The sequence below is a fragment of the Tamandua tetradactyla genome, chromosome 2 (assembly GCF_023851605.1).
Source record: "Tamandua tetradactyla isolate mTamTet1 chromosome 2, mTamTet1.pri, whole genome shotgun sequence".
Lineage (NCBI taxonomy): Eukaryota > Metazoa > Chordata > Mammalia > Pilosa > Myrmecophagidae > Tamandua > Tamandua tetradactyla.
The window spans coordinates 219057679-219084501 of NC_135328.1; the positions used below are offsets into that span (position 1 = coordinate 219057679).

The following is a 26823-nucleotide window of genomic DNA, read 5'->3' on the forward strand; positions in this document are numbered from 1 at the left end:
CATCAAACATGTCATAATGTTAAAATTCGATGATCTGGGTGTTTTGGTTTGCTAAAGCTGCTGGAAGGCAATATAGTAGAAATGGATTCGCTTTTACAAAGGGGATTTATGAAGTTACAAATTTACAGTTCTGGGTCCATGAATATGTCTGAATTAAGGCTTCAACAAGAGGATATTTCACTCAAGAAAGGACAATCATGTCCAGGATTTCTCTCTCACATGGGAAGGCACATGGCGACGTTTGCTGTCCTTCTCTCCCAGCTCCTGGTTTCAAACGGCTCTCGCAACGCCTGTGGTCCTTCTGGCATCTCCGGGGGCAGTTCCCTTCTGCATCTCCAAATGTCCGTGTCTAGGCATCTGCTTTCTGTATGGGTTCTGTGCTCCTTCTCTCTCTATGAGCTCTTTTAAGGACTCCAGTCAACTAATTAAGACCCATCTTGAATGGGGGGGGGGGTCACATCTCCATCTAATCAAAAGGTCCCAACCACTATTGGGTGAATCGCACCTCCATGGAAACGACCTAATCAAAATGTCCCACCCAAACAATAGGTCTGCCCCCACAAGATTGGATTAGAAATAAAAGAACATGGTTTTCTGAGGTACATAATTGTTTCAAACCAGCACACTGGGTATCTGAAGGGGCAGACGTATGTTGGAGTTTTCTGTATGCGGTTTCTATTATTTTTCCTAACTGTCATGTAAGTTTGAAATAATTTCAAAATAAGAAGTTTAAGAATAGTATATGATAGATTTAAAGTCAGGCATATTGATAATTTCATTACATATAAATAACATATGCTCCATTTAAAAGGCAAAGATTGTCAGACTGCATAAAAAGGCCAGACTCCACTACATTATGCAGTTCTACAAGAAAAATCACTTGAAATATAAGGATGCATGCTGGGACCCAGCTCAGGTTTTCTTGAAGCAGGCCTTGACTGCTGGTAAGGCCACATCAGAGTAACCTTGGAGGCACGGCCCCTTGGTCTCCAGTGGGATGAGGTTCGGCCCGGACTGTGCCTTATCTAATTGGGCCTTACAGTGGGAAGTTCTGCCTCAGCAGTTTCAAGCAAGCTGATTAATGTTCACCCTGCTCTCAAGGAAATCCTGTATCCCTATGCGTTACGTCAGGTACCTGCTTGTGTACTGCACTGCCGTATCTAGCTTTCTGTGGTTGGACAGTACAAGACAAACTTGCACTGGTTTCTCGGGGTCATTGTCATTGTCTTCAGTCAGGCAATGAACCTCCCAGCCCCCGCTTTCTCTCAACCTCTGTGTTGTGTTTTTTCTCAATCTCCCACTGCCCCTTCTGACCCTGTTTGAACAGCTACTTGAGCTGGACTCGGCAGATACAGAGATCAAAAGTGAAAAAATGGAAAAAGACATACCCACAACCCACTAACATGAATCAAAAGAAGGTTGAAGGTACGACATTAATATCATACAAAACAGGCTTCAGAACATGGAATATTATCAGCTGTGAAGTAGAACATTTCCTGATGATTAAAGGATCACTTCAAGAGGCAAAAAAATTCTCAATATAGCTGTACACAATGATGAAGCTTCAAAATACATGAAACGAAAACTGACGACTGAAAGGAAATATAGCATAGTCCACAATTATAACTGGAGATGTCATTTCTCTGAGAGTAATTGATAAAGCAAGTAGACAGGAACTTGGTAAGGGCGAGGAGATTTGGACAACACTCAACATCATTATTTTCAAGTGCACATAAGACAGTCTCCAAGGTAGTCATGTGCTGGGTCATAAAACAAGTTCAGGCAATGTGAAAGGACTGAAGTTAAGACAGGGTATTTCTTTGACCACAATAAAATCAAATACAATACCGATAACATAAAGATATCGAGAGAATTCCCAAACATCTGGAAATTAAGCAACACACTTCTAAAAAACCCATGAGTCAAGGACAGACTCACCAGGAAATTTAGAAAATGTTAAAAACTCAATGGATTTCTTTCCGTTAATTAAAAAAAAAAAAAAAAACTCAATGGAAATGAAACACAACACATCAAAAATTGTGGGCTTTAGGTAAAACAATGTTTAGGGGTAAATGTATACTGTTAAAGGATTGCTTTACAAAAGTGAAGTCTATAGTCAATTATCTACACTTCTATCTTAAGAAACTAGAAAGAGATGAACAAATTAAACCCAGAGTATGTAAAAGGAAGGGAATAATAAAAATAAGCATGGAAGTCAAGAAAACAGAAACTTAAAGAAAATTCTTGAAACCCAAAACTGACTCCTTCAAATCATCAATAAAAATTGTAAACTAAGCTTGAAGAAAAAAAACCCACAAGTATCACAAATGATCAATATTAGGAATGAAAGAGGAGAATCACTACAGATCCTGCAGGCATTAAAAGGATAATAAGAGAATGTTATGCACGATTTTAATGAAATGAAAAAATTCACTGAAAGACAAATTACCAAAAGTGGTTTTTTAAAAATAGAAAACCTGATAATCCTATATTAGAATATTGAATTCATAATTAAAAACCTTTCCACACACAAAAAAATCCAGGTCCGAAGAGTTTCACTGGTAATTTTATATCAAACATTCAAGGAAGGAATAATACCAATCTTATACTGACTAATTCAGAAAAGACAGAAGAAGGAAACACTCCCCATTTCATTTTACAAAGCCAGCATTAACTGATACCAAAATCAGACAAAGAAATTTCAAGAAAATAAAACTGCCGACGAATCTCCCTTATAAACATAGATGCAAAAGAATCTTAGTAAAATACTATCAAATTGAATTCAACAACCTATAAAAATGATAATATATCATGAACAAGTGGGGTTTATACCAGGAATGCAGGTTTTTTATTAACATTAAAAAATCAACCTTTGTAATTTACCATATTAACAGAAGGAAGGAGAGAAACATCATCAACTCAATAGATGCAAAAAAATCATTTGACAAACTTCAGCAGTACTTATGCTAAAGACAAATAAGCAAAGCTCTTGACAAACTAAAAATAAAAGGGAACTTCCTCAACCTGATAAAAGGTACCTACCATACTTAATAATAAGTGTCCAGGGCAGGCCACGGTGACTCAGCAGGTAGAGTTCTCGCCTGCTGCCGCGGTCCAGCCACAGCAGAGGGAACGGGCTTGAAGGTGTGGAGGGTCGTCGGCGCGAGAAGAACACCAAGAGACAGCTTAGAGAATTTTCTTCTGAGAAGAGTTGCTTAGATTTATTTTTGCTTAACTGATTTTATACCCTTATTCTTGGCAAGGAAACAGGTATCACAGAATCATGGTTGTGTCATGGCTTACGTTTTAGGTAAAGTTACAGGTTCAGGGAAGCAAAGCGAAAGTACACGTTCTGATTTTCTTAGGAACACTTACACAAGATTTTAATAGCAGCAGGATATTGGCTTAAACCACAGACATTGTGTTTGCAGTTTTCTGAGTTTAGACTTTCTTTTCCTATTATTCTACAGGTGAGGCAATATGTCAAGACCTATTTTAATCTGGTTAAAGGTTAGCTTGTTTTGATTAAAAGGTTACATTGTTTACTTAGATTTTTTATTGTTTTATAGCAATGGACCGGTGCCGTGGTGGGGGAGTAAATTTCCAGGATGGCTCAATGCAGGGTTTTTTAATTGTAAGTGTTTACTTTCTATGGGGTACTTTTCTGTGACTTGTTCTAAAAGCACTTCTGCCTGCTGTATCTGCAGCATGACTTGCTTAATGGGGGCGTCCCAACCTAATTTTTTCCAAACAGTCATTAACAAGGTTTTGCAATTTGTACAATTTGTATCATTTTTTCCAATTCTTTTGCTTTCTGATTCGTTTTGATATAATGCTTGGAGCACAACCAGCAACAAGAAACACACAATTAGTGTCGTTAATCCCAGTATTTTTCTATTACACCATTTTATGCCTCGTCCTCTTTTGGGGCGTTGAAGGCCTTGCCTACCGCCCTTCCTTCCAGGGAACCATGTCAAACCGGGGAGGAAAAAGAGGACGCGGCAGCCTGCCATGCCAGAGAACCAGATTCGATTCCCAGTGCCTGATCATGCAAACAAAAGTTCAAATGCCCTAAAATAAGATCATGGCAAGGTTGCCTGCTTTCACCGCATCTATTAAATATTGTATAAGAGGTTCTAGCCAGTATAATAAGGCAAGAAAAAGAAATAAATATAAAGAACTCTTAAAATTAAAAAAAATTTTGTTAATAAAACCAATCAACATACAACATGTACATTCTTTTTTTTCATCATATAGTTGTATATTCATCATCATGATCAGTTCTTAGAACATTTGCATCAATTCAGAAAAATAAATAAAAAGAAAACAGAAAAAAATTCATACATACCATACCCCTTACCCCTCCCTTTCATTGATCACTAGCATTTCAATCTACTAAATTTATTTTAACACTTGTTCCCCTATTATTTATTTATTTTTAATCCATATGTTTTACTCATCTGTCCATAAGGTAGATAAAAAGACACAAATTTTTCACAATCACACAGTCACATTACAAAAATTATATCATTATATTATCATCTTCAAGAAACATGGCTACTAGAACACAACTCTACATTTTCAGGCAGTTCCCTCTAGCCTCTCTGTTAACTAAAAAGGTGATATCTATTTAATGTGTAAGAATAATCTCCAGGATAACCTCTTGACTCTGTTTGGAATCTCTCAGCCATTGACACTTTATTTTGTCTCATTTCTCCCTTCTCCCTTTTGGTTGAGGTTTCTCAATCTATTGGTGCTGAATCCCAGTTCATTCTAGGATTTCTGTCCCATGTTGCCAGGAAGTTCCACACCCCCGGGAGTCATGCCCCACGTAGAGAGGGGGAGGACAGTGAGTTTGCTTGTCATGTTGGCTGAGAGAGAGAGGCCACATCTGAGCAATAAAAGAGGTTCCCTTGGAGGTGGCTCTTAGGTAGGCTTAACCTATCCTTTGTGGGTTAAGTTTCATATGAACAAACCCCAAGATTGGGGGCTCAGCCTATTGCTTTGGTTGTCCCCACTGTTTGTGAGAATATCAAGAATTCTCCACTTGGGGAAGTTGAATTTTCCTCCTTTCTTACCATTCCCCCAAGGGAACTTTGCAAATACCTTTTTATTCACTGTTCAAATCCTTCTGGGATTTATCAAGGCATCACTCTGAACAAACCTACAAAATCTCATGCCTGACTCAAGGTTGCATGTACTTATGGTTTCAATTAAGCTGTCCATAAAAGTTATATTAGGAAATGCACAAGTCAAAATATAAATTTTGTACCAAATAAATATTTTTTTGCCTTAGTCTCACACATAAGTCAAAATTTTTAAATATTAATTACCATCTATTTTCAACACCCTGCATTATTGACATTCCTTTGTTCTTCCTCATGCAAAACATTTAAAAATTTGTACATTTAGTCAGTATTATTATAAACTCTAGGCATTCCTAGATTATACCATCTCAGTCTTTATCATATATCTTTCCTTCTGATTTCTCTTGTGCCCCCAGGTTCCTCCCTCTATCATTCCCATATTCAGCTTCATTCAATGCTCTAACATTATTTTATTACAGTTAGGTAGTATTATGCTATCCACTTCTGAATTTTTACACTCAGTCCTGTTGCACAATCTGTATCCCTTCAGTTCCAATTACCCAATATCTACCTTATTTCTATCTCCTGATGACCTCCGTTTTAACTGAAATTATCCAAGTTCATTCATCAGTGTTAGTTCATATCAGTGAGACCATAGAGTACTTGTCCTTTTGTTTCTGGCTAATCTCACTCAGCATAATGTCCTTAAAGTCCAGTCATTTTGTTACATGCTCTATGACTTTATTCTGTCTTATGGCTGCATAATATTCCATCGTATGTATATACCACAGCTTGTTTAGCCACTCGTCTGTTGATGGACATTTTGGCTGTTTCCATCTCTTGGCAATTGCAAATAATGCTGCCATAAACATTGGTGTGCAAATGTCCATTTGTGTCTTTGCCCTCATGTCCTCTGAGTAGATACCTAGCAATGGTATTGCTGGGTCATATGGCAATTCTATTCTTAGGTTCCTGAGGACCCACCAAACTGCCTTCCACAGGTGGTTGTACCATTTGACATTCCCACCAACAGTGGATAAGTGTGCCTCTTTCTCCACATCCTCTCTAGCACTTGTCATTTTCTGGCCATTCTGACGGATAGGAGATGATATCTCATTGTGGTTTTGATTTGCATTTCCCTAATAGCCAGGGAAGTTGAGCATCTTTTCAGGTGCCTTTTGGCCATTTGCATTTTCTCTTCCGAGAAGTGTCTGTTCAAGTCTTTTGCCCATTTTGTAATTGGGTTGTCTGTCATTTTGTTGTTGAGTTGAACAATGTCTTTATATATTCTGGATACTAGACCTTTATCTGCTATATCATTTCCAATATTGTCTGGCATTGTGTAGGCTGTGTTTTTACTTTCTTGATGAAGTTCTTTGATGCACAAAAGTGTTTAATTTTGAGGGGTTCCCATTTATTTATTTATTTATTTATTTATTTATTTATTTATTTATTTATTTATTCAGTGCTCGTGCTTTGGGTGTAAGGTCTACGAAACTGTCTCCTATTATAAGATTTATAAGATATTTTCTCTACATTTTCTTCTAGTGGTTTTATGGTCTTAGATGTAATGTTTAGGCTTTGATCCATTTTGAGTTAATTTTTGTGTAGGGTGTGAGGTATGGATCTCTTTCATTCTTTTGCATGTGGATATCCAGTTCTCTAGGCACCATTTATTGAAGAGACTGTTCTTTCCCAGGTGAGTTGGCTTGACTTGCCTTATCAAAGATCAATTGTTCATAGATGAGAGGGTCAATATCTGAACACTCTATTCAATTCTATTGGTCAAAGTATATCTATCTTTATGCCAATATCATGCTGTTTTGACCACGGTAGCTTCGTAATATGCTTAAAGTCAGGTAGCACCAGACCTTCAACTTCATTTTTCTTTCTCAGGATACTTTTAGTTATTCGGGGCACCCTGCCCTTCCATATAAATTTGATTATTGGTTTTTCTATTTCTGAAAAGTAAGGTTTTGGGATTTCAATAAGTATTGCATTGAATCTGTAAATCAATTTTGGTAGAATTGACATCTTAACTATATTTAGTCTTCCAATCAATGAACACGGTGTGCCCTTCCATTTATTTAGGTCTTCTGTGATTTCTTTTAACAATTTCTTATAGTTTTCTCTGTATAGGTCTTTTGTCTTTTTCGTTAAATTTATTCCTAAATGTTTTATTCTTTCGGTTGCAATTATAATAGAATTTTTTCTTTATTTCCCCCTCAGATGTTCATTACTAGTGAATAGAAACACTAAAGATTTTGGAGTGTTGATCTTGTAATCTGCCGCTTTGCCATACTCATTTCTTAGCTCTAGTAGTTTTGCTGTGGGTTTTGGGGGTTTTTGACAGACAGTATTGTATCATCTGCAAACAGTGAGAGTTTTACTTCTTCCTTTCCAGTTTTGATGCCTTGTATTTATTTTTCTTGTCTAATTGCTCTGGCTAGAACTTCCAACACAATGTTGAACAACATGATGATAGTGGACATCCCTGTCTTGTTTCTGATCTTAGGGGGAAAGTTTTCAGTTTTTCTCCAAATAGGGTGATGTTAGCTGTGGGTTTTTCATATATTTCCTTTATCATGTTGAGGAAGTTCCCTTCTATTCCTATCCTTTGAAGTGTTTTCAACAGGAAAGGATGTTGAATTTTGTCAAATGCCTTTTCTGCATCAATTGAGATAATCATGTGGTTTTTCTGTTTTGATTTGTTGATATGGGTGTATTAATTACATTAATTGATTTTCTTATGTTGAACCATCCTTGCATACCTGCGATGAATCCTACTTAGTCTTGGTGTATACTTCTTATACTGTGCTGCTGGATTTTATTTGCATGAATTTTGTTGAGGATTTTTGCATCCATATTCATAAGAGAGATTGGACTGTAGTGTTTTTTTTAAATATATCTTTGTCTGGCTTTGGTATGAGGGTGATGTTGGCTTCATAGAATGAGTTAGGTAGTTTTCCCTCCTCTTGAATTGTTTTGAAGAGTTTGAACAGGATTGGTACTAATTCTTTCTAGAATGTTTGGTAGAATTCACATGTGAAGCCATCTGGTCCTGGACTTTTCTTTGTAGGGAGCTTCTTAATGACTGATTTAATTTCTTTACTTGTGATTGGTTTGTTGAGGCTGTCTATTTCTTCTCGAGTCAATGTTGGTGGTACATGCCTTTCTAGGAAGTTGCCCATTTCATCTACATTGTCGAATTTATTAGCATAAAGTTGTTCACAGTATCCTCTCATTACTTCCTTTATTTCTGTGGAGTCAGTGGCTATGTTTCCTCTTCCATTTCTGATCTTATTTATTTGCGTCCTCTCTCTTCTTTTTGTCAATCTTGCTAAGGGCCCATCAATCTTATTGATTTTCTCATAGAACCAACTTCTGGTTTTGTTGATTTTCTCAATTGTTTTCATGGTCTCAATTTCATTTCTTTATGCTCTAATCTTCATTATTTCTTTCTTTTTGCTTGCTTTGGGGTTAGTTTGCTGTTCTTTCTCTAGTTCTTCCAAGTGGACAGTTAATTTCTCGATTTTTTGCTATTTCTTCTTTTTCGATATAGGCATTTAGGGCACTAAATTTCCCTCTCAGCACTGCCTTTGCTGTATCCTGTAAATTTTGATATGTGGTGTTTTCATTTTCATTTGTCTCGAGATATTTACTGATTTCTCTTGTAATTTCTTCCTTGACCCACTCGTTGTGTAAGAGCGTGTTGTTGAGCCTCCATATATTAGAACTCTTAATATTTAATAATTAGAAAGTAGCCCAATTTAAAAATTACACAAATTTGAACACACCCGTCAGTAGGCATATAAACAAATGGCCCATAAGCACATTAAAATTCAACATCATTAGTTATCATTGGAATACAAATTTAAAGCACCATGAGCTACTAGTTCACCTGCCTAGAATGGCAGAAATTTAAAAAAACTGACTATATGAAATATCGATGAGGAAGTAGAGCAACTGGAACCTCATACATTGGTGGTGAGAATGCAAAATGCTATGGTCACTTTGGAAAACAGTGTGACAGTTATTTATAAAGTTAAGCATACTTGGCGAAGTGACCTAGCAATTCCAATTCCAGGTATTTATCTGAGAAAAATGAAAACACACAACTGTAGAAAGACTTGTTTTTGAATATTCATGGCAGCTTTATTTATTAAAACCTCAATTGGAAATAACCCACATGTCCTTCAACAGGTGAATGGATAAACAAATAGTGGTACATACATGTGGCGGAATGCCAGTCAGCAATTAAATGAACTATGGATACATGTAACAACATGTATGGGTCTTGAAAACACTCTGTTGAGTAAAAGAGGCCAGACCTGAAAGAATACATTACCATATGATTGATTCATATGAAATGCAAAACTAATCTATAATGGCAGGAAGCTAATCAGTGTTGCCTGGACTTCGGGGAATGGAACATTGATTGGGAAGGGCCACAAGTAACTTTTTGGAATGACAGAAATGTTCTACATCTTTATTAGGGTGGTGATTACACAGCTGTATCATTTGTCAAAATTCATTGAAACATATACTCAAAAGAAATGATTTTATTGTATCTAAATTATACCTCATGCCAGAGACCCAGGTTCGATTCCCAGTGCCTGCCCATGGAAAGAAAAAAATTATACTTCAAAAAATTGATTTTTTAAAAAAGCAGTTTTGAAAATGTTGAATTAGACTAGGCTGGAATTCTAGCACATCTGTTCATCAACTGACTATTCAATGTTCATTAAGAGAGTGGAAATGCAAGATGAGGCAGGGGAAGATATTTGCAATACACTTACCTGACAAAGAACTAATTCCCAGAATACATGAAGAATTTCAGATCAATAAGGAAAAGGCAGATAACACAACCAAAAATGGGCATCACTGACTTTGTCGCATCTCTCTCTCTGCTCTGTCTTCTACATCTGTGTCCAAACTCCTTTTCTGAAAGGGACTAGAGTCATACAGGCCCAAGGCCCACCCTTGTTCAGTTTGGGCGCACCTTAACCAATAGTGGCTTCAAAGATCTAATTACAAATGGGTTCCCACCTGTAGGACCGGTAGTTGGGAATTGAACATGTCTTTGTGGGGGACGTGATTCAACCCCCAATGCAGGGATGATTAGTGTGCTAGTTTGAAAGTGTTGTGTACCCCAGAAAAGCCATGTCTTTTAAGCCCTATTCAGTAATGTAGGTAGCTGGGGAAACCGAGGCATGGAAAATTTGAATAACTTATCTAAGTTCCCCAAAATTTCACGCTGCTGGGCTCCTGGTGCTCTGGTCTTAATCTCTTCACCAAACTAGTTAGTCTCCCACTACTGGTTATGAACCCCTTCAGGGGCGGTCACACATCTTCTGGACTGCTGAACCAGAAAAAAAAAAATGATTTCTGTTCTCTGAATGTTGCTGATGTTTAAAGGAGCATTTGGAGATTTCATGATCATCTCTTCCCAGGCAGGAGCTTGACTAGAAATTAGGCCTCTCCCCTGGATGTCCTTTCTCGGGGGACCTAGTCACCTGCTGAGAACGGGGTGACTTTTAGGCATTATCCTCCGAGCTCTGGCCTCTCTGCCCGGGTGGGGGTAGCAGTCTGGGAAAAGCTCCCCCCAACTCCCGGCGGGTCCTCCCCAAATCACACATTCGCACGGAGCTCAATTAAGGTTTCACTAGCAAATAAGAGCCCTTTAGCTCTTCAAAGAGCAATTATTTGATACATGAAACCAACATGAGTTTTCTCCAGGGCCCTTAAGAAATGTGTAATTATATCCCAGCTTTTTATTATCCTATGTCATGTGTGGGAAAAATAGAGAACCTGGCTCTGCATGGTTCTCGTTGTAATCGTGGGTTTCCAGGTATAAATTTGAGCAAGGAAAAGCTTAATCTGGTTAGCAAGATGTCTGGGCAGGCTGGAGGCCAGGCTGGGGTGGAGAGGAGCAAGAGCATGGGGGAATGTACCCAGCCCCAGGGGGAGCCCCCGGCTTTGGGCTCCAACACCGAGCACCAGGGCTGCCTTCAGGAAAGAAAGCTGAGACTTTCACAGGCAGATGACACTTTGCAGAGCTCCTCTTACTCTTCCCAGTAATTTGCAGGCACCTGGGCATGACTGTAATTCTAGGTCTGAAGTTTGTCCTACTTAAAGTCCAAGAGATGGTTCCTAAATGCTTCTTTTGGAAAGTGAACCTATATCCATTCTGAACTCTTGGATGTTTTTTCTCTCTGTATACTGATACATTTATGCCTGGCTTTCCCTCTTGTATTATGGGTCCTGCTTTCCAGCAGGTGGTTTGGTAGTTTTCGGGTTTCTTTACAACGTCCCATTCCGAGGTCAGAGCACAAGGGCTTGGCTGTGAATGTGGAGGAACAGGGTACAAACGAGGCCTTTGGGCCGCTCTCCAAGAGCCTCCTCTGCTCTTTCTGGTGACGTTTGTCGTCCTTTGGCAAACCCACATGCCAGTATTCACGTACGCTTTCTGCGTGAATGTCTTGTCCATGCAATTCGGCAGGCAAGAGGCAAAACCTCTAAGGGCCCATCATCTCTCAAGAGGAAAAGCACACGGCTAAATGCTACTGACGTTAAAATAGCCAAGACTGAATTGTATACTTGACAGTGGTGAGAATGGGAAATTGCATGTTGTATATATGTTACCCCAGTAACAATTTTAAAAAAGGAGCCAGGCTGTGTGGGTGGCAGGCCCTGGAGGACCCCGCAGTATCCTTCCCCTGTACGAACCCCAGCAGGAACTAGCTGGAGTCTTCTCTTGGGACCCTGGTGGGGTACTGTGCCCAAGGCCATCCAAATCCCAGCCGGTGGCACCTATCCCGCAGCCCCCAGGACCTCAGCTTGGCTTCACAGGTGAGTTTATCTGGGCCAGGCCTGCGCCCAGTTGTCATAAGGAGCTAATTGCGAGGCAGGTGCTGTCGTTTCCCTATTTTTCCAGACAGGGGAACTGAGGCACAGATAGTTAATCTGAACGCATGTGCCCCAGACTGTTTCATGCAACAGGGTTTGCTCTCAGCCATACGCCGTGCCACCCGTCTCTGATGGCACTCCCTGCTCCATCTCAGCCCCAGCACGACCACCGACTCGGCCAGCTGGGCAAGCTTCCCCAAGGCAGTAGCCTTAATGTGACTTTCGGACACAGGCCGGGCTGCTAGGTCCCTGCCGCTGACTCACAAAACCTGGTGCTGTGTGCACACTGCCTGGGAGCCGTGCCTCCTTTACCCCCGCAGGAGCCAGGCAGCCTTTACCCTGCCCTCCACCTGATGCCATGCCCAGCACCCACCCACATGCCCGGGCAGCTCTTGGGTGTAGGCCCTGTGTGCAGGTGCTCACTAGGCTTCTCTTGATCCACAGCTTGAGTTATAAATTCCAGCTTACACAAGACACAAGAAACTCTTCTTCTGTTAAACCTTTTTTTTTTTTAATGTTTGAGACAGCTACATAGACTGAAGACTGAATATTTTCGAATGCTTAACCTCTTTTCATCCTTCATCACACTGTGATGACATTACGATGAGGCAACTGGGGCACAGATGGATTAAACTGCCAGTGCAAGGCCACACCCCTCGTAGGAAGGAAAGCTCTGATGTGAATCCAGGAGTCAGGCTTGAGAGTTCACACCCTTAGCCACCGGGCTGGCAACGTCCCTAGGAATGTAAGGAAAACAGAAAATGGCCTATAATCCCACTTCCTAGATACACTGTGATTTCTTTAAAATGGTGTTGTATGATAGAAGAGTGCATTAAACTTCCGGGCACTGCGTAATAATGAATTATAAATCTGTACACGATCACCAGGCCGAGAGAGGAAATATTAGCCTTTGCCAAGTCTCCCCACTGCCATGTGACCTCCCCAGACGATCTTCACCCTCCCCTCGTGAGGATCCCATGTTGCCAGGGAGACTTACACCCCTGGAAGTCATGTCTCACGTATTGGGGTGGGTAATGAGTTTATTAGCGGAATTGGGCTTAGAAGCCACATCCGAGCAGCAGAAAATCCTGACTGTGATAGACATCCCCTTGTTTCCTCGATAGCTCTACCTACCTACAGTTGTTTTTCCAAGAGAATGGAGTTTTCGAAGTTTGCATGCGTGGCATGGAGATGTTACGTATTCGTTTGCAACCTGCTGCCCTTGCTTGGTGCTGTGGCTCTTCCCTGTGGGGTGTTCACTGCAGCTCACTGGTTGCCATGGCTACTTGGTGATCCATTGATGAGTAGCTTACAAGTTAATGACCCAGAGCTCTGTTAGATGGACACTGGGGTTGTTTCCAATCTGAACTTATTACAAACAGTGCTGTTACGAACTTTCTTTTTTAAAAATACATTTTTAATTGTGAGATATAACATATACGCAAAAAAGTGATAAATTTCAAAGTACATTTTAACAAGTAGTTATAGAACAAATGTCAAAGTATGGTATGGCTTACAGTCCCACAATTTCAGGTATTTCCATCTAGCTGCTCTAATACACTGGAGACTAAAAGAAATACCACTATAATGGTTCAGTAGTCATACTCACTTTTTAAATCCTATCTTCTCTATTACAAGTCCTTCTCATTTGATCCTTCTCCCATTCTTTAGGGATATTTGGGTAATGATCATTCTTATTCATGTTGAAAAGGGGTGTTGACATTATGTGGTAGAGGGATACAACTAGTTGATGTTCTCAGAGAGACAGGTGACTCTGGGTTTCAGGGCTTATCAGGTGTAGGAACCATCTCGAGGTTTTAGGTTTCTGAAAGATAAACTTAATGAGTGAAACTTTTAGAGAGTCTCAGATAGAGTCCTGGGTGTTCTTTAGGGTTTTTGGGAATACTGTTGGTTGGGGCTTGGCATACAGGGGCAATTAGCAATATCTAGCTAAAGCTTGCATAAGAGTATCCTCCCGAATAGCCTCCCAACTCTACTTGAAATCTCTTGGCCGCTGAAACCTAATTCTGGCACATTTCTTTCCCCCTTTTTGGTTTGCAAGGCATTGTCGATTCTACAGTGCCAGGGCCAGGTTCTTTCCTGGGAGCCATATCCCATGTTGCCAGGGAGACTTACACCCCCGGAAGTCATTCTCACACAGGGAGGAGGGTAATGAGTTCATTAGCAGAACTGGACTTAGAGAGAGAGAGAGGCCACATCTGAGCAACAAGAGCGGTTCTCTGGAAGTGGCTCTTATGCATAATTATAAGTAGGGATAACTTTCCCTATGACAGAAATAAGTTTCACAAGAGCAAGTCTCAAGATCAAGGGCTTGATCTATTCACTTGAGAGTCCCTAATGATTCAGAGAGCATCAGGAATTCCCCAGGTAGGAATGTTTAATAGATCCATATTTTTTCTCCAGTCCTCAAGGGACTTTGCCAATACTTTCTTAGTATCTGCCCAACATACTCTGGAATGCATCAGAGTATTACAATAAGCTATACATAATCACAAAGTCTCACCTCTACTCTAGGCTCCATGTGTTTTGGTTGTTTAAAGAAATTGGCAAGACAAGTTGTATGAGTGTGTGCTACAGAAAATTTAAATTGTGGACAAAATAAACCTCTCTTCCTTTGGTTCCACACAGAAGGTGAAGTTCTAAAATACAGTACCATCCTTTATCCTGTATTCTGATTTGCCTTAGTACCAACCAGATCAGCTTCTTATCTTCTTGTATCTTATTGAAATCTGATCTATTTTTCGAATTCTTTAACAGCTGCTGTATGGAGTGACACTGACTCTCAGAGCTGCGGAACTCAGTCTTAGCTGTTACACAGGTACTCAAAGTCCCAGGAACATGCCACGTGTGCTGGCTTGAAATGATGTATGTACCCTAGAAAAGCCATATTTTAATCCTAATCCCATTTCGTAAAGGCAGCTGTTTCTTCTAATCCCTATTTGGTATTGTATGTTTGAAACTGTAATTAGATCATCTCCCTGGAGATGTGATTTGAAGAGTGGTTGTTAAACTGGATTAGGTGACGGCACGTCTCCACCCATTCAGTTGGGTCTTGATTAGTTTACTGGGATCCTTTAAAAGAGGAAATATTTTGGAGAATGGGGAGATTTGGAGAGAGTAGAATGACTTAGCCACGAGAAGCAGAGTCCATCAGGCACGACCTTTGGAAATGAAGAACGAAAACCCCTCCCGGGGAGCTTCGTGAAGGGAAGCCAGGAGACAAAGCTAGCAGATGACGCCGTGTTCGCCATGTGCCTTTCCATATGAGAGAGAAACCCTGATTCTGTTCACCACGTGCCTTCTCACTTGAGAGAGAAACCCTGAACTTCATCGGCCTTCTTGAACCAAGGTATCTTTCCCTGGATGCCTTTGATTCCCTGGATGCCTTCGATTGGACATTTCTATAGGCTTGTTTTAATCGGGACATTTTCTTGGCCTTAGAGCTATAAACTAGCAACTTAATAAATTTCCCTTTTTAAAAGCCATTCTGTTTCTGGTATGTTGCATTCTGGCAGCTAGCAAACAGCAGGTTATGCACATTGCGTATAGCATCTCAGAACTTAGAAGACTTAAAACTCAGGAGTAAATATGACTGCTCTAAGAGCTTACAAAATCTAGGCCCTAATTTTCTTATAAGTATTTCCTAAATGAGACCGTACAATATTTGTCCTTTTGCTTTTGGCTTATTTTGCTCAACATAGTATCCTCAGGGTTCATTTTCTTCATTGCATGCCTCATGATTTCCTGCCTTTCTGTGGCTGCACAATATTCTTTCGTATGTATAGACCACATTGTCTGGGAAGCAGAAGGGAGAACTGTGGTGAACTCTCTTAAAATCTTTTATTAGAGCAGTTGTAGATTTACAGAAAAATCATGTAGAAGTACAGAGTTTCCACATTACCCCCTCCTCAGTTTTCCCTATTGTTAATATTTTACATTACAAGTGCAAAGTGTGGTTGCTTTAATACTATTGCTGGATCAACATAATTATAGTTACATTATTAGCTAACCTCCATTGTTCACCTTAGGGTTCACTCTTCGTGTTGTACAGTTCTATGGATTTAAAAAAAATTATTTTGGAAATGTATATATGAACCTTCTTTTAAGCATATCCTGGTGCTCTCATACAAAATATATGATACAGGTATCAAGTAGTGCAATTACTGTGTTAAAGGTTAATTTCAACTTTCGTAATTATTTTCATCTGTTTCCCAAGGAGGCTGTAGCAATTTATATCCTCACCACTGGTGTACAAGGGCTCCTGTCGCCTCATAGCCAATACCCCATGCTGCATGAAAAAGATAAAACTGATTGGTGGTCAGAAGATGGCAACAGTACAAAACTACGTAAAATAAAACATAAAAGACCCATTAGCTTTTTCCCCTAAAGGTTATAACAGTCAACAGTTTCCTAAAAATTAGAAGAAAATTGTTGAACAGTATATTTAAAGTTTTTCCTTCAGAATTGACAATTGTGGATAATATTTCTAGTCCAAAGAAAGAACATGCAAATTATAATGAATCAAATATCTGCTGCTGGTGATCCAGCCACCTCTATAGAGTCAGTCACTCAAAAACATTTATTAAGTACCTATTATGTGCTATGCACTCTTGTAGGAGCTTGGGGTCCAGAGTGAGCAAGACAGCTCAAAATTCCTGTCCTCAAGGAACATACATTCTAGTAAGGGAGACAATAAAAGAGTAAAATGCATGTTAAATGGTGGTAAGTGCTAAGGAGACAAAGTGAGGAGGAGGATAGGGAGTGTTGGAGGTGAGGAAATCATGATTTTAGACAGGGGCTAGGGGAGGCTTTACTGACAAGGTCATGTTTGAGTAAAGAGCTGAAGGAAGCGAGGGCTATAGCCCTGCTGGTGCCGGGGATAGAGCAAAGACCCTGAGGCCTGACTGGCATTTTCAAGGACTCTCAGAGTGGCCAGAGCTGAGTGAGCAAGGAAAAGAGTGACAGATGTGATGAGAGGTGCCAGGGTCGGGGTGGGCTAGAGTCTTGAAAGTCATGCTGAGAAGCGATTGGATTCTAGATTTATGCTGACAGGTAGGATGAGTAGGATAAGGGAAGTGAGAGAAAGAAGGGAGCAAGGATGACTCTTGTTTTTTATCTTGAGCAACCGGGAGGAACTGAGATGAAGAATGCATGAGGAGCGAGTTCTGGGGGGTGGATGGGGCCAGGTGAGTGGTGCTCCTTGCACAAGCAGAGTGAGATGGAGAGAAGGCAAGAGGGCGCAGGAGTCTGCAGTTTAGAGGAGAGGTCTAGGCCAGAGGCATAAACGTGGTTGTTGGTGCACAGATGGGATTTAAAGTCATAAGCCAGTATAAGGCTTCAAAAGCCCAATTGCTGCTTGGGGCTTCTTTTAAGATCAGAGAAGATGGAGGTAAGATGGCAGCAGCAGAAGAAACTGAGAAGAGTGACCAGCGGGGAGGAAGGGATCTGTGTTTCAAGAAGAAGAAGCACCTCTGCTACGTGCTGAGAGGTCAAGCATGATTGATTTCTGAGAACAGATTATTGGATTTAGCAACTTGAAAGACATCAGTGACCTTGATGTATGGAGTGGGAGAGACAAAAACCAGAATGGAATGGGTTCTAAAGGAAGGAGAGAAGACAAAGAGGAGAGAGAGTGAATGTAAAGACAGCTCTTCTGAGAAGTTCTGCTGAAAGGGATGGGGATGGGATGGAAATGGCCCAGTAATTGGAGAAAAATTAGAGAAAATAAAATCAAATGGGAAGAAGAGAGGCTGTGGACAGATCAGTGAAAATCCATCAGCATGAGATCAAAAATAACTCATAGCATTTCTGCCAAGGGCTTGGGCCTTCCAGTGCTACATCGGAAGGCAGAGCAACCTCACAAACAACCTGTGATCTCCCAAGTGATTAAACCTGGAGCACCATTTGCAGAATCCAAGACCCAATAATGTCCCAGAGCTGGACTGCTATTCTCCCAGGGCCCCTCTGACACCTGAAGGCTGCAGTGTGACCAAAGGGGAGACACACTCTTTCCCAAAGCTACAAGTGTTGTTCCAGCTCTCTTTATTTTCTCCTGGCCGGGACCAGACTATTTCCCCCTGAATCACAGAGCCCATCCCTCCAGCCTAGGAATTTCTCCAGGCCATGTGTGGTCTGAGCTAGGCTTTGTGCTTCCCAATTTCTCTCCCAATCAGTTAGGGCTTTTTGAAGAATGAACTGTTTCTATTGCTCATGGAACACACCCAGACAGAGCCTTAGTATTAGTAAATCTTTGCTTGATTGCACTGACTCTCTGGGACCCAGAAAGAGAATGCTTGAGTTGGAAGTCAAGAACAAAGAGGGAGAAAGGCCCGATGTCCCTTATCCCATTTAACTGTAATGTAACTGCCCCACAGCTGGTCATTGCTTCTGGGTCCCACGATTATCATCAGAAATCTACCTCACCCCAGGAAGAGGCTTGGGGGCTCCTGATAGCTGCATAACCAGCCTGTTGGGGTCATAACTGTGAAAGCATGGCCAGCCCTGAAGATTTGGGCTGTCTCTCCAATGGGGCACCTGAGGTCTAGCCAAGGTGAGCCCAGAGGCACAAGCCCCTTCCAAAAAACCTAGTTTAGTATAAACGGGGTTTCAAATTGCACGGGAAGAGTTCGAGTTCTGTTTGTTTCTTTTTAAAACCTGAGTACAAAGCAATTAATGTGCGCCGTAGATTGCTTGGAAAATGCCGAAGCGCACGTGAAGGAAAAGGTTCACTGCCCACCCGGGACGTGGAGGCGCCGACCACTCCCCGGTGAGGTGGATTCTGCGAGTCTGGGCTGGCCGAGGCTTTGCTCCCGAGCACACCTTGCGCAACCAACCCGACCCGCCTCTCCGGGCTCCGGCGGCAGCCTTTGACCCCGGAGCCAACGCTGGGCCCTCCCAGGAAGTCCGTTCCGAGGAGCCCGGGCCGCAGCGGCCGGCCGAGCGGACCGAGGCGCCTTCCCCTCGCCAGCCCGGGCGGCGGCCTGGCCGCACCTCCGCGCCCCCGAAGACGCCTTCGAAGTTCTTCATGGCCGCGCCGAGGAGGGACAATGACTGAGCGCCGCCCGGCTCCCTCTCGGGGGACTCCGGGCCTCCGCGCCGCGCAGGGGCCTGCCGCGCTCCCCCGCCGACGCCCTCTCTCCGCGCGGGGCGCCTGACGCGGCGGCTGGCAGCGCCCCAAGACAGCCCTCGGCGCAGTCGGCAGAGGCTAAGGTCACCGCGGTCCCAGGGACTTCCCCGCGCCGGCGCCGCGCAACCGCCGCCGAACCTTCTGGAAGCGGCGACCCGCCGCAACACCCACCGCCGCCCGAGCCCCGCGCGGGGCGCAGCGAGCCGCGGCCTTGGCGAGCCGAAGGGCGGAGCGAGGGGCGGAGCCCTCGCGGGGGCGGGGCCTGCGGGGAGAGGCCGCGTCCGATTCGCCCCCGGCGCGCAGGCCCCGCCTCGCCGGCGCCATGACTCCGCCTCCGCCCTCCCCCTCCATGGCGCCGCCCGGGCTCATTCATTCCTCGCCCGTCCTGCCAGACACCTGCGCTGTCCTCCCGCCGCCCGCCGCCGCCGCGCCCGCCGCCGCCGCCGCCGCCGCCGCCGCCGCCGCCAGCATGTCGGGCTCCGCGGTAGAGACCCCGTCCGCCATCCAGATCTGCCGGTAAGGGAGGCGGTCCGCGTGGCGCCGGCGCGGCGGCGGGAGTGCGGACTCGCGGCTCCCGGCCTGCCTCCGCCCGGCTCCCGCCCCCCCTGCCCGGGCCGGCCCTTGGGTCCCCGCGGTCCCCGCCTCACCCATCCCGTCCCCCACCCTGGACTAGACCATCTCCTTTCCCCGCTTCCCACTCCCTACCCCCACTTCCTCCCCGCGCCCTCCCCCTCTGTGCCGGGCGGAGCGGGGGGCTGCGCTGCAGGGGCGATACCGGGCGGGGCCGCCTGCTAGCTTCCGCGCCCCCTCCTCTGCGGTCTCTGCACGCTCCGGATGCGCCTCGGCGGTCCGCTGCTCCCGTGGGCCTCGCGTCGGCATCCTGAGAACGGCGAGGAATCGGAGCAGGGACAGGGACCGGCGATGAGGCCTGGTGCCGGGCCCCGGGCGCGGGGGGGGTGTCGGTGGCACAACCCCTCGCGCCCCTCTCAGCCCCGCCCCACCAACGCTTCCAGCCTCACCTCGGGGTGCCTTTTATCCTTAGAATTCGGAGTCGGTATCTCGGTGATTATGCAAAGCCAACCAAACCCGCGGGTTTGTGGAGGGCAGGTACCCGGCGCTCGGGGCGGCTCTGGCCGAGACGCGGTGCCCATTGAGTTCCCTTCGTGGGGCTGCAGATGACCAGCCCCAGGTCGGTGCACTGCCTCACTTTTTAGGATAGCAGGGTGTTCAAGGGAAGAACCGATAATACTCTCCTCCCAAGCAGTTGACTGATGAGCAAAGGAAGAGTCCATTTAGGCTTGGCGTTGTACACAATAGGGGTAAAGGGTTGCCTTTCCAGCGCCCTCTTCCACCTCTGGGTGAGCTGATCTCAGCCTCGGGAGGAACCCGAAGATCATGAGCTAGCTCCTTTTCCGAAGGGGGTGGGGAGGGCAGCCTCAAGGTTACCCTTCGTTCTGGGCGGCATTAGAAGCAGAGGGTAGCCTGGCATCTGAGCTCAGAGCAAGGATGCTGGCCTCGTGGCCTCTGTGTGTGGCCAGCTGTGGCCTCCAGCAGGGCCTGCCATGCCTGGTGGACCCCTCCCACGGAGGTCTGCTCCTTGTTTTGGGAGTATGTTCCTTAAGTCTGGTGTCTGGAATTGCTGACCTTGGGTTCAAAGCCAAGACCACCTGAGGCAAGTCAGTTACCTGTGGAGTCGACATCTCCCAGGAAGAGTCCCAAGGAAATGTGACACTTAAACTAAATGCTTGATATATGGAGCTTCTTGGTCCTGACCCTTGTGGCCTGGTCCATGTCCTCTCCAGACCTCAAGGTCAGTTTTGATTCTTCTAGAGAGGGGAAGTGTTTGAGGGAGCCTGGCTCCAGGTGCTTTGTTACTGGCTGCATGGATGTCTTGGCCCCACATTCTCCAGGGTCTCTGAGCAAAGACAATAGAAGTCACTGACATTTAGAGATGAACAGGCCTGAAATCAGGTCCTTGCATCTAGCTCTGCCCAGGACTGGCCTGCTGACCATGGGCTTCATTATTTGCAGAGTGCTTGCACAGATTTCATCTCATTTGGTTTGCGCAACCTGGGAGGTGGGCGACTCTAAGTTCCTGCTGTGTGAGGAGGAGGAAATTGAGGTCCTGGAAGGTTGAGCAACTTTAAGTTTTTCCAGCTTGTAAAGGTTTGAAGGTCAGGTCTCCCACTCAGGTCTTCTGACTCCAGATCCAGTGTTTTTTCCACCGCTCTCCCCAACTAAATAAAATATTGATTTAAATCTATCTGCATAAGGCTGGGCTTTTATTAAGTTCATCAGGATGATGATGAGTTTATTGTCTTTTAAAAACCAGTTCCTAAGAGTTCATAGATTTTTTTTTGTATAGCCTTAGAGATTTCTGTACAGCCAAGAGTAAGTTCTTATTCTTACTCTGTTGTGCAGACTGAGCTGTCTCAGCTTCACAAGTGGATATTGTTTCTAAGTGGCCACTTGGCCAGAGGATGTGGGAGGCACGATGCCTGGCCTGGGTGAGCATCAGGTGCCTGCCTGACCATCAGCAGAGCCAGGCCGGGGTGGGTGAAGAGACCCGAGGTCACGCAGGTCTGGCCCAGAGAAACCCTAGGACACTGGGGAGGAGTCCAGCGGGTGGGGAGCCCTTTAAGGCTATCTGAGCCGACACCCTGCACTGAAAAAGGAGCCTCCTGGCTTAGGACAGCCAGACCACTAATTTAACCAGGCTGCCCTGGACGGCTCCAAAGAGCCAAGCACCTGCAAGAGAAACTAGCAGGGGAGAGGGGGGATTTGGTGCCTGCCTTTAGGGATCTGCAGTGTAGCAGGGAGAGGATGCTAAAATTGCCCCCACCACAGACGATTACAAGCAACACCGTGCTGTCTTCCCGGAAGGAGCTGTTGAAGAAATAGGGGGTGTAAAGGCAGGGGAGTGTGGTGGTTATGGCACCTGGGTGTGAATTCTGCTCTGCCACGAGGTGTGTGACCTGACAGTGTGTTACTTAACCTTTCTGTGCCTCCCTTTTATCATGGTTGTTCTGAAAGTCTAACAAAATAGGGCGTGTGTCCTGCCTGGCAGAATGCCCGGCACATTGCCAGCAAATGGGAGCTCTTTCACCTTGATAAGTGGGACATAGCCTCAGGAGATACCCGCCAGGGCTCGAGCCTGGAGTGTGTGACTCCCGGTAGGTGACTCAATCTCGTCCAGCCCCCTTCTCCTCATCCAGACCTTGGAGATCATAACAGGGTATTGGCCCAGTGGCCAGCCACATAAGGGACAGCCACACCCTGAGCAGCCACCAGGGGGCGCCGCCTCCTCCGCCTTGACCCGGCCCAGGAGATGCAGGTTCTGGGACAGCCCTTGAGAGAAGCTGGCTCCTGTTCCCTTTGTGGATTACTCTTCCTTATTGGGCTCAGACCTGGAAGGACCTTTGGACGTCCCTGAACCCAGCTGTCATTTTACGAATGGAGGAAATGAGGCTCTCCGGGATGAGAGCGCCTGTCCAAGGGGGGCCTTAACCTTGGCCCGCAGAGGTCGTGGCCGGGGCGCTTTCCCTGTGCTTACCCAGACCCAGCAGTGTGCTTGGACGCGAGGTTGACCGGTGGGTCCGGCAGGAGCATTGGCCCAAAGCTGGAGGGCGTCGCAGAGCAGCCCCATGCGAGGCCGCCGGGGACTGGTGAAGCGGTGGCAGGTGAACTGGACATGTTTGATTTGGTGGAAGCTGACTTTAGTGGTCAGCAGCCGCGTGTGGCCAGCCGTGCATGGCAGGTGGCTCCTTTATGGGACCATGCACTATGTAGGGGAATTTAAAAATCGGGATTCACTGGGCGGCCTTTAGGGGAGGAAGCATGTCCTAAAGAAAGCCCAGAGGTAGCCTAGGTGTGAACGTCGCCCAAGTGGGTAGATAGCCTGGGAGTCCTTCATCCCAGGGGAGATGTGTGTGGTCCCCTGCCCTTAGGGGCAAACTTTCTAGAAAGTTTCACGCGGCTGGGGATTCCTTTGTTTACTGCGGTGCCATAAATGCCCAGAAAGGGGGCTGGCATTTGGGAAATATGCCACTCAATGTTAGTTGGATGGATGTGAATTTTAGTCTGTTACAGGGTTGAAATTTCACTGCTTTGGGCCTTATCTTCAGTTTTACACTAGAATGAATGAGCACATCTGATCTGATTTACAGAAATCACACTCGGGGCTTGTGTTCCCAGACTGCCCATAAAGCCATGACCAGGGCTGGCCACCCGAGGAGGGCACGGCCTTGGCAGCCCAGAACATCCTGTGGCTGGGGCGGCCTGGGCCTCCGCCACTGCCCGTTCTCTCCCTGTAGGTGGGACAGGCAGCGTGGCATTGTCCTCCCCCAGCACTGCACCTGGCCAGCTCCCCTGTCTCATTGGGGCCAGGAGTTGCTTCCTCCTGGGGGACTCTCTGTCCTGTGGTTGGCTGAGTTCTTAAGGAGTAGGCTGGGGTTTCTCCAGTGGGACCACACCTGTCTCCACTCCCTCACCTGCTGGCAGCTTGTTTCATTCTCAGAGGAGTCCTGGGGAGGGGGTAAGTTATCCAGTCGCCCTGTCCATGGATCACCTGCCTCTCAGTAACTGGGAAAGCTGATTGAAAAATACAGGTTTTCTGCCTGTACATGTCACTGAGTTGTGACCACTGGCTCTACCTGTGTGATGACTGCCAACATTGTGACACAGAACATTTCCGTCACCCCAGAAAATCTGCTCCTGCCTTCTTGCTGTCACTTCCCCCACCCCCAGCCCCACCCCCACCCCTGACCCTGGCAAACAGATCCACTTTCTAGCACTGCCTTTTTTATGCCACGGACGATGCTTTTGAGCTTCACCCATGTCTTGTGTGTTTTCAGCAGTTCTTTCCTTTGTATTGCCGAGTAGCATTCTGGTTTATGGTTGTGGCACAATTTGTTTATCTGTCCGCCAGTTGTGGAACGTTTGGGTTCTTTCCAGCTCTTTGCGATTTGGAATAAAATTCACTCATGTGGATATAAAAACATTTCAGGCATGATTGGGAAAACTCGAACAGTTGCTTGATATTGAATGATATGGAGGAATTCTTATTATACTTTAGGTGGGATGATTGTTGAAGAGTCTTCATCTTTTAGGGAGACGTGCTGAAGTATTTACAGATGCCCAGCTGTCATAAATGAGATTTGTTTCAAAATAACTTGGAGTGGGGTGAATGAGTAAAGCAGAGATGAAACCGTATTAGCTCTCAATTGATCGTTTTGAAGTTGCTTGATGGTACATGGGGATTTTTCACTCTTCCGACTACTTTTGTTAGTATTGATATTTTCTGCAGTAAAGAATAAAAAAGAAAAACAGGCTTCGTTGCCCCCACTGCAGATCTACTACCTGTGAATCTCTTGGAGGGAGGGCTGGTGCCCAGAAATCGACAATTAAAAATAAATATATATATATATATATATATATATATATATATACATTTTAGGGTGCATGGGTAGTTCAGTGGTAAAATGCTCTTCTTCCATGTGGGAGACCCGGGTGGGTTTGATTCCTGGACCATGCAACCCCTCCACCAAAAAAAGGAAAAATATATATATATTTTAAATACTTCAAACTTAACAGGACAGTTACAGAAATCATACAGACCTCATGTGGAGAACTCCAACCTACCCTTATCCTCCATCTGTCTGTCTATTTACCAGTCCATCTATCTGTCTCTCTTCTCCTGTTTCGGACCACCTGAGTGTCGGCCGTATACATAACTGTGATTTTAACTAAGAACCATTTAACAGTCTTTTTCTTCACTTGGTGCCCTGTGGTTCCGAGGGCGGGTGGGGTGGGGTCCTCTCCATGGGGGTGGGGCCGGAATTCTGCATTTCCGGGGGCCCCAGCTGGAGCGCCTGCCCCTTCACCGGCCTCCCCCACTCTTCCGACCTGGTGGCAGCCCGCCAGCCAACGCAGACTCCTTTCCTTACCGTGGGCCGGGGACATCGCATACCACCGGGTTCGTGCCCTGACCTGCCAGGAGGTGGAAAAGCATTGAAGTCCCTTGCTGGGACACTTGGAGGGTGTGGCCCGCAGCCCCACCCTTCCCCTCCTATCTGCCAGACAGGCCGCGGCTCTGTTCTGGTCTCCCTCTCCTGCCTGCGTCTGGGTGCTCTGGCCGGGTGACTCCAGGCCGAGTCACAGGCTCCTTGCGTCACGGGGCTGGCAGAGGCGTCCTGTGTTGGGGCCGCTCCCGGGGTTCCTGCGGCCGCGGGAGGCCTGCGCGGGGGGCACATTCCTTCAGGAGGGACCAGGGGCTCCCCGCGCCGCTGGCCTGGAACTCAGCCAGAGCCCAGGGACGCCAGCACCTGGTGCAGCTCGCCGCGCCATGAAACTGCTGGCCTGCGCCCTGGGCCTCCGTGGGCTCGCCGGGCGGGTGGCCTCCGGGAAGCCAGTCGCTGCCCTGGAGTGCCCGGGAGCTGGGCACAGACTGTGGGCTTCCTTCCAGGCTCCTGGGACCACGTCGGGCCTCCTGCCGTCTCGGACCGGTGTCACCACAAGGTAGGGTGCCTCGGAAGAGTTCTGTCCGTGGAGATGCCTTCTCCAGCCCCGGCCTCCGGGCAGCCTGCCCCGGCTCCAAGACCCGAGGGGACAGCAGGAGCGGTGGGGATTTATTGGAAATCATTTGGAGTGGGCCCTGGGTGCGGGGGTCATGCGGGATTGCAGGTGTGCGCTTTGGCGTTGGGCCTGGCTGGGGGCCAGTCCGCTGGCGGCTGGTTTTGAGCCTCTTGGGCTGTGTGGAAGGAGCTGGGCAGGGAGAGCGCGGGGCCTTGGGGGGCTGCAGGCAGCTTTGGAGGTGAAAGCCCCCTCCCCAGGCTCCCTGCCCCCCGGGCCGGAGTTCGAGCTGTCGTTTGACCCAGAGCTCTGCTCAGCCCCCGGCGCTGGCTAGTCTTCACCTGAGGACTGGGGTGCTGCGTGTCAACGGCTCCTCTACACTGTGTTTCTTTTAAACCTCCCAGAAACTGTGGGGTGGGTGAACACAGTTCTACTGAGATATAATTCACATATGCTACAATTCACCTATCTGATAACCCTGCAAGTCACTGTTTTTTAGTATATCCACAGAGTGCTGACACCCCCGCTACTGTCAATCACATTACATTTTCATCAACCCCGCAGCAGTCCCCTCACTACCCCCCCCCCCCCCCCCCCCGTCCCAGGCAACCACCTTCTGTCTGTGTTTTGGCCTCTCCTGGACAGTGTCTGTGCTGGTGACGCGCGGGGATGGAATCATGTCCTGTGGAGTTTTCTGTCCAGCTGCTCACACTTCACATAATGTTTTCAAGGGTCACCCACAGCGTATACCCTGTGCCCTTCTTTTCAGGGCTGAACACTGTTCCCTTGTATGGAGAGGCCACATTTTATTTACCCCTTCATCAGTTGGTGGGTTGTTTTGAAACACCTTTTGGAAACTCCACAGTGAAGTTCATGTGCAATTGTGGGCGAGTGTTTTCAGTTCTCTTGGGTGTACCGCGGAGGGAAGAGTGCAATTGCCAAGTCATACGGTAACTCTGTGCTTAACCTTTTGAGGAACTGCCGGACTGTTCTCCACAGTGGCTGCACCGTTTTACCTCCCTGCTGGCAGTGTATGAGAGCGCTGACTTCCCCACGTCCTCGCCAGCATTTGCTTTTTCTCTGCCTTTTTGATTTAGCCATTCTGATATG

The 26823-nt window shown here is 45.9% G+C and overlaps 1 protein-coding gene and 1 long non-coding RNA gene across 7 annotated transcripts in view; one reads left to right on the top strand and one right to left on the bottom strand.

Moving 5' to 3' along the window:
* Positions 1–12504: 12504 nt before the first annotated feature.
* Positions 12505–18971, bottom strand: LOC143674996 (uncharacterized). Of its 2 annotated transcripts, XR_013171315.1 has the most exons (4): positions 16608–18971; positions 13606–16305; positions 13131–13304; positions 12505–12733 (listed from the first exon to the last, which is right to left on the bottom strand). It is a non-coding gene; the product is annotated as an uncharacterized LOC143674996 (long non-coding RNA). The 2 variants fall into 2 exon arrangements; XR_013171313.1 differs by having other exon boundaries at positions 13606–18971.
* Positions 14775–26823, top strand: part of ACOT7 (acyl-CoA thioesterase 7) — a 108764-nt gene continuing 96715 nt past the window's right edge. For 2 of the 5 annotated variants that reach the window (XM_077151484.1, XM_077151483.1), the window contains exon 1: positions 19416–19659. In XM_077151484.1, coding sequence (XP_077007599.1) covers positions 19466–19659 — 194 coding nt within the window. In that variant the 5' untranslated portion in view covers positions 19416–19465. Of the gene's footprint in view, positions 14836–19415; positions 19660–20240; positions 20333–26823 lie in introns of those variants that run through there. The other 3 variants (XM_077151487.1, XM_077151485.1, XM_077151486.1) reach the window with 3 other exon arrangements.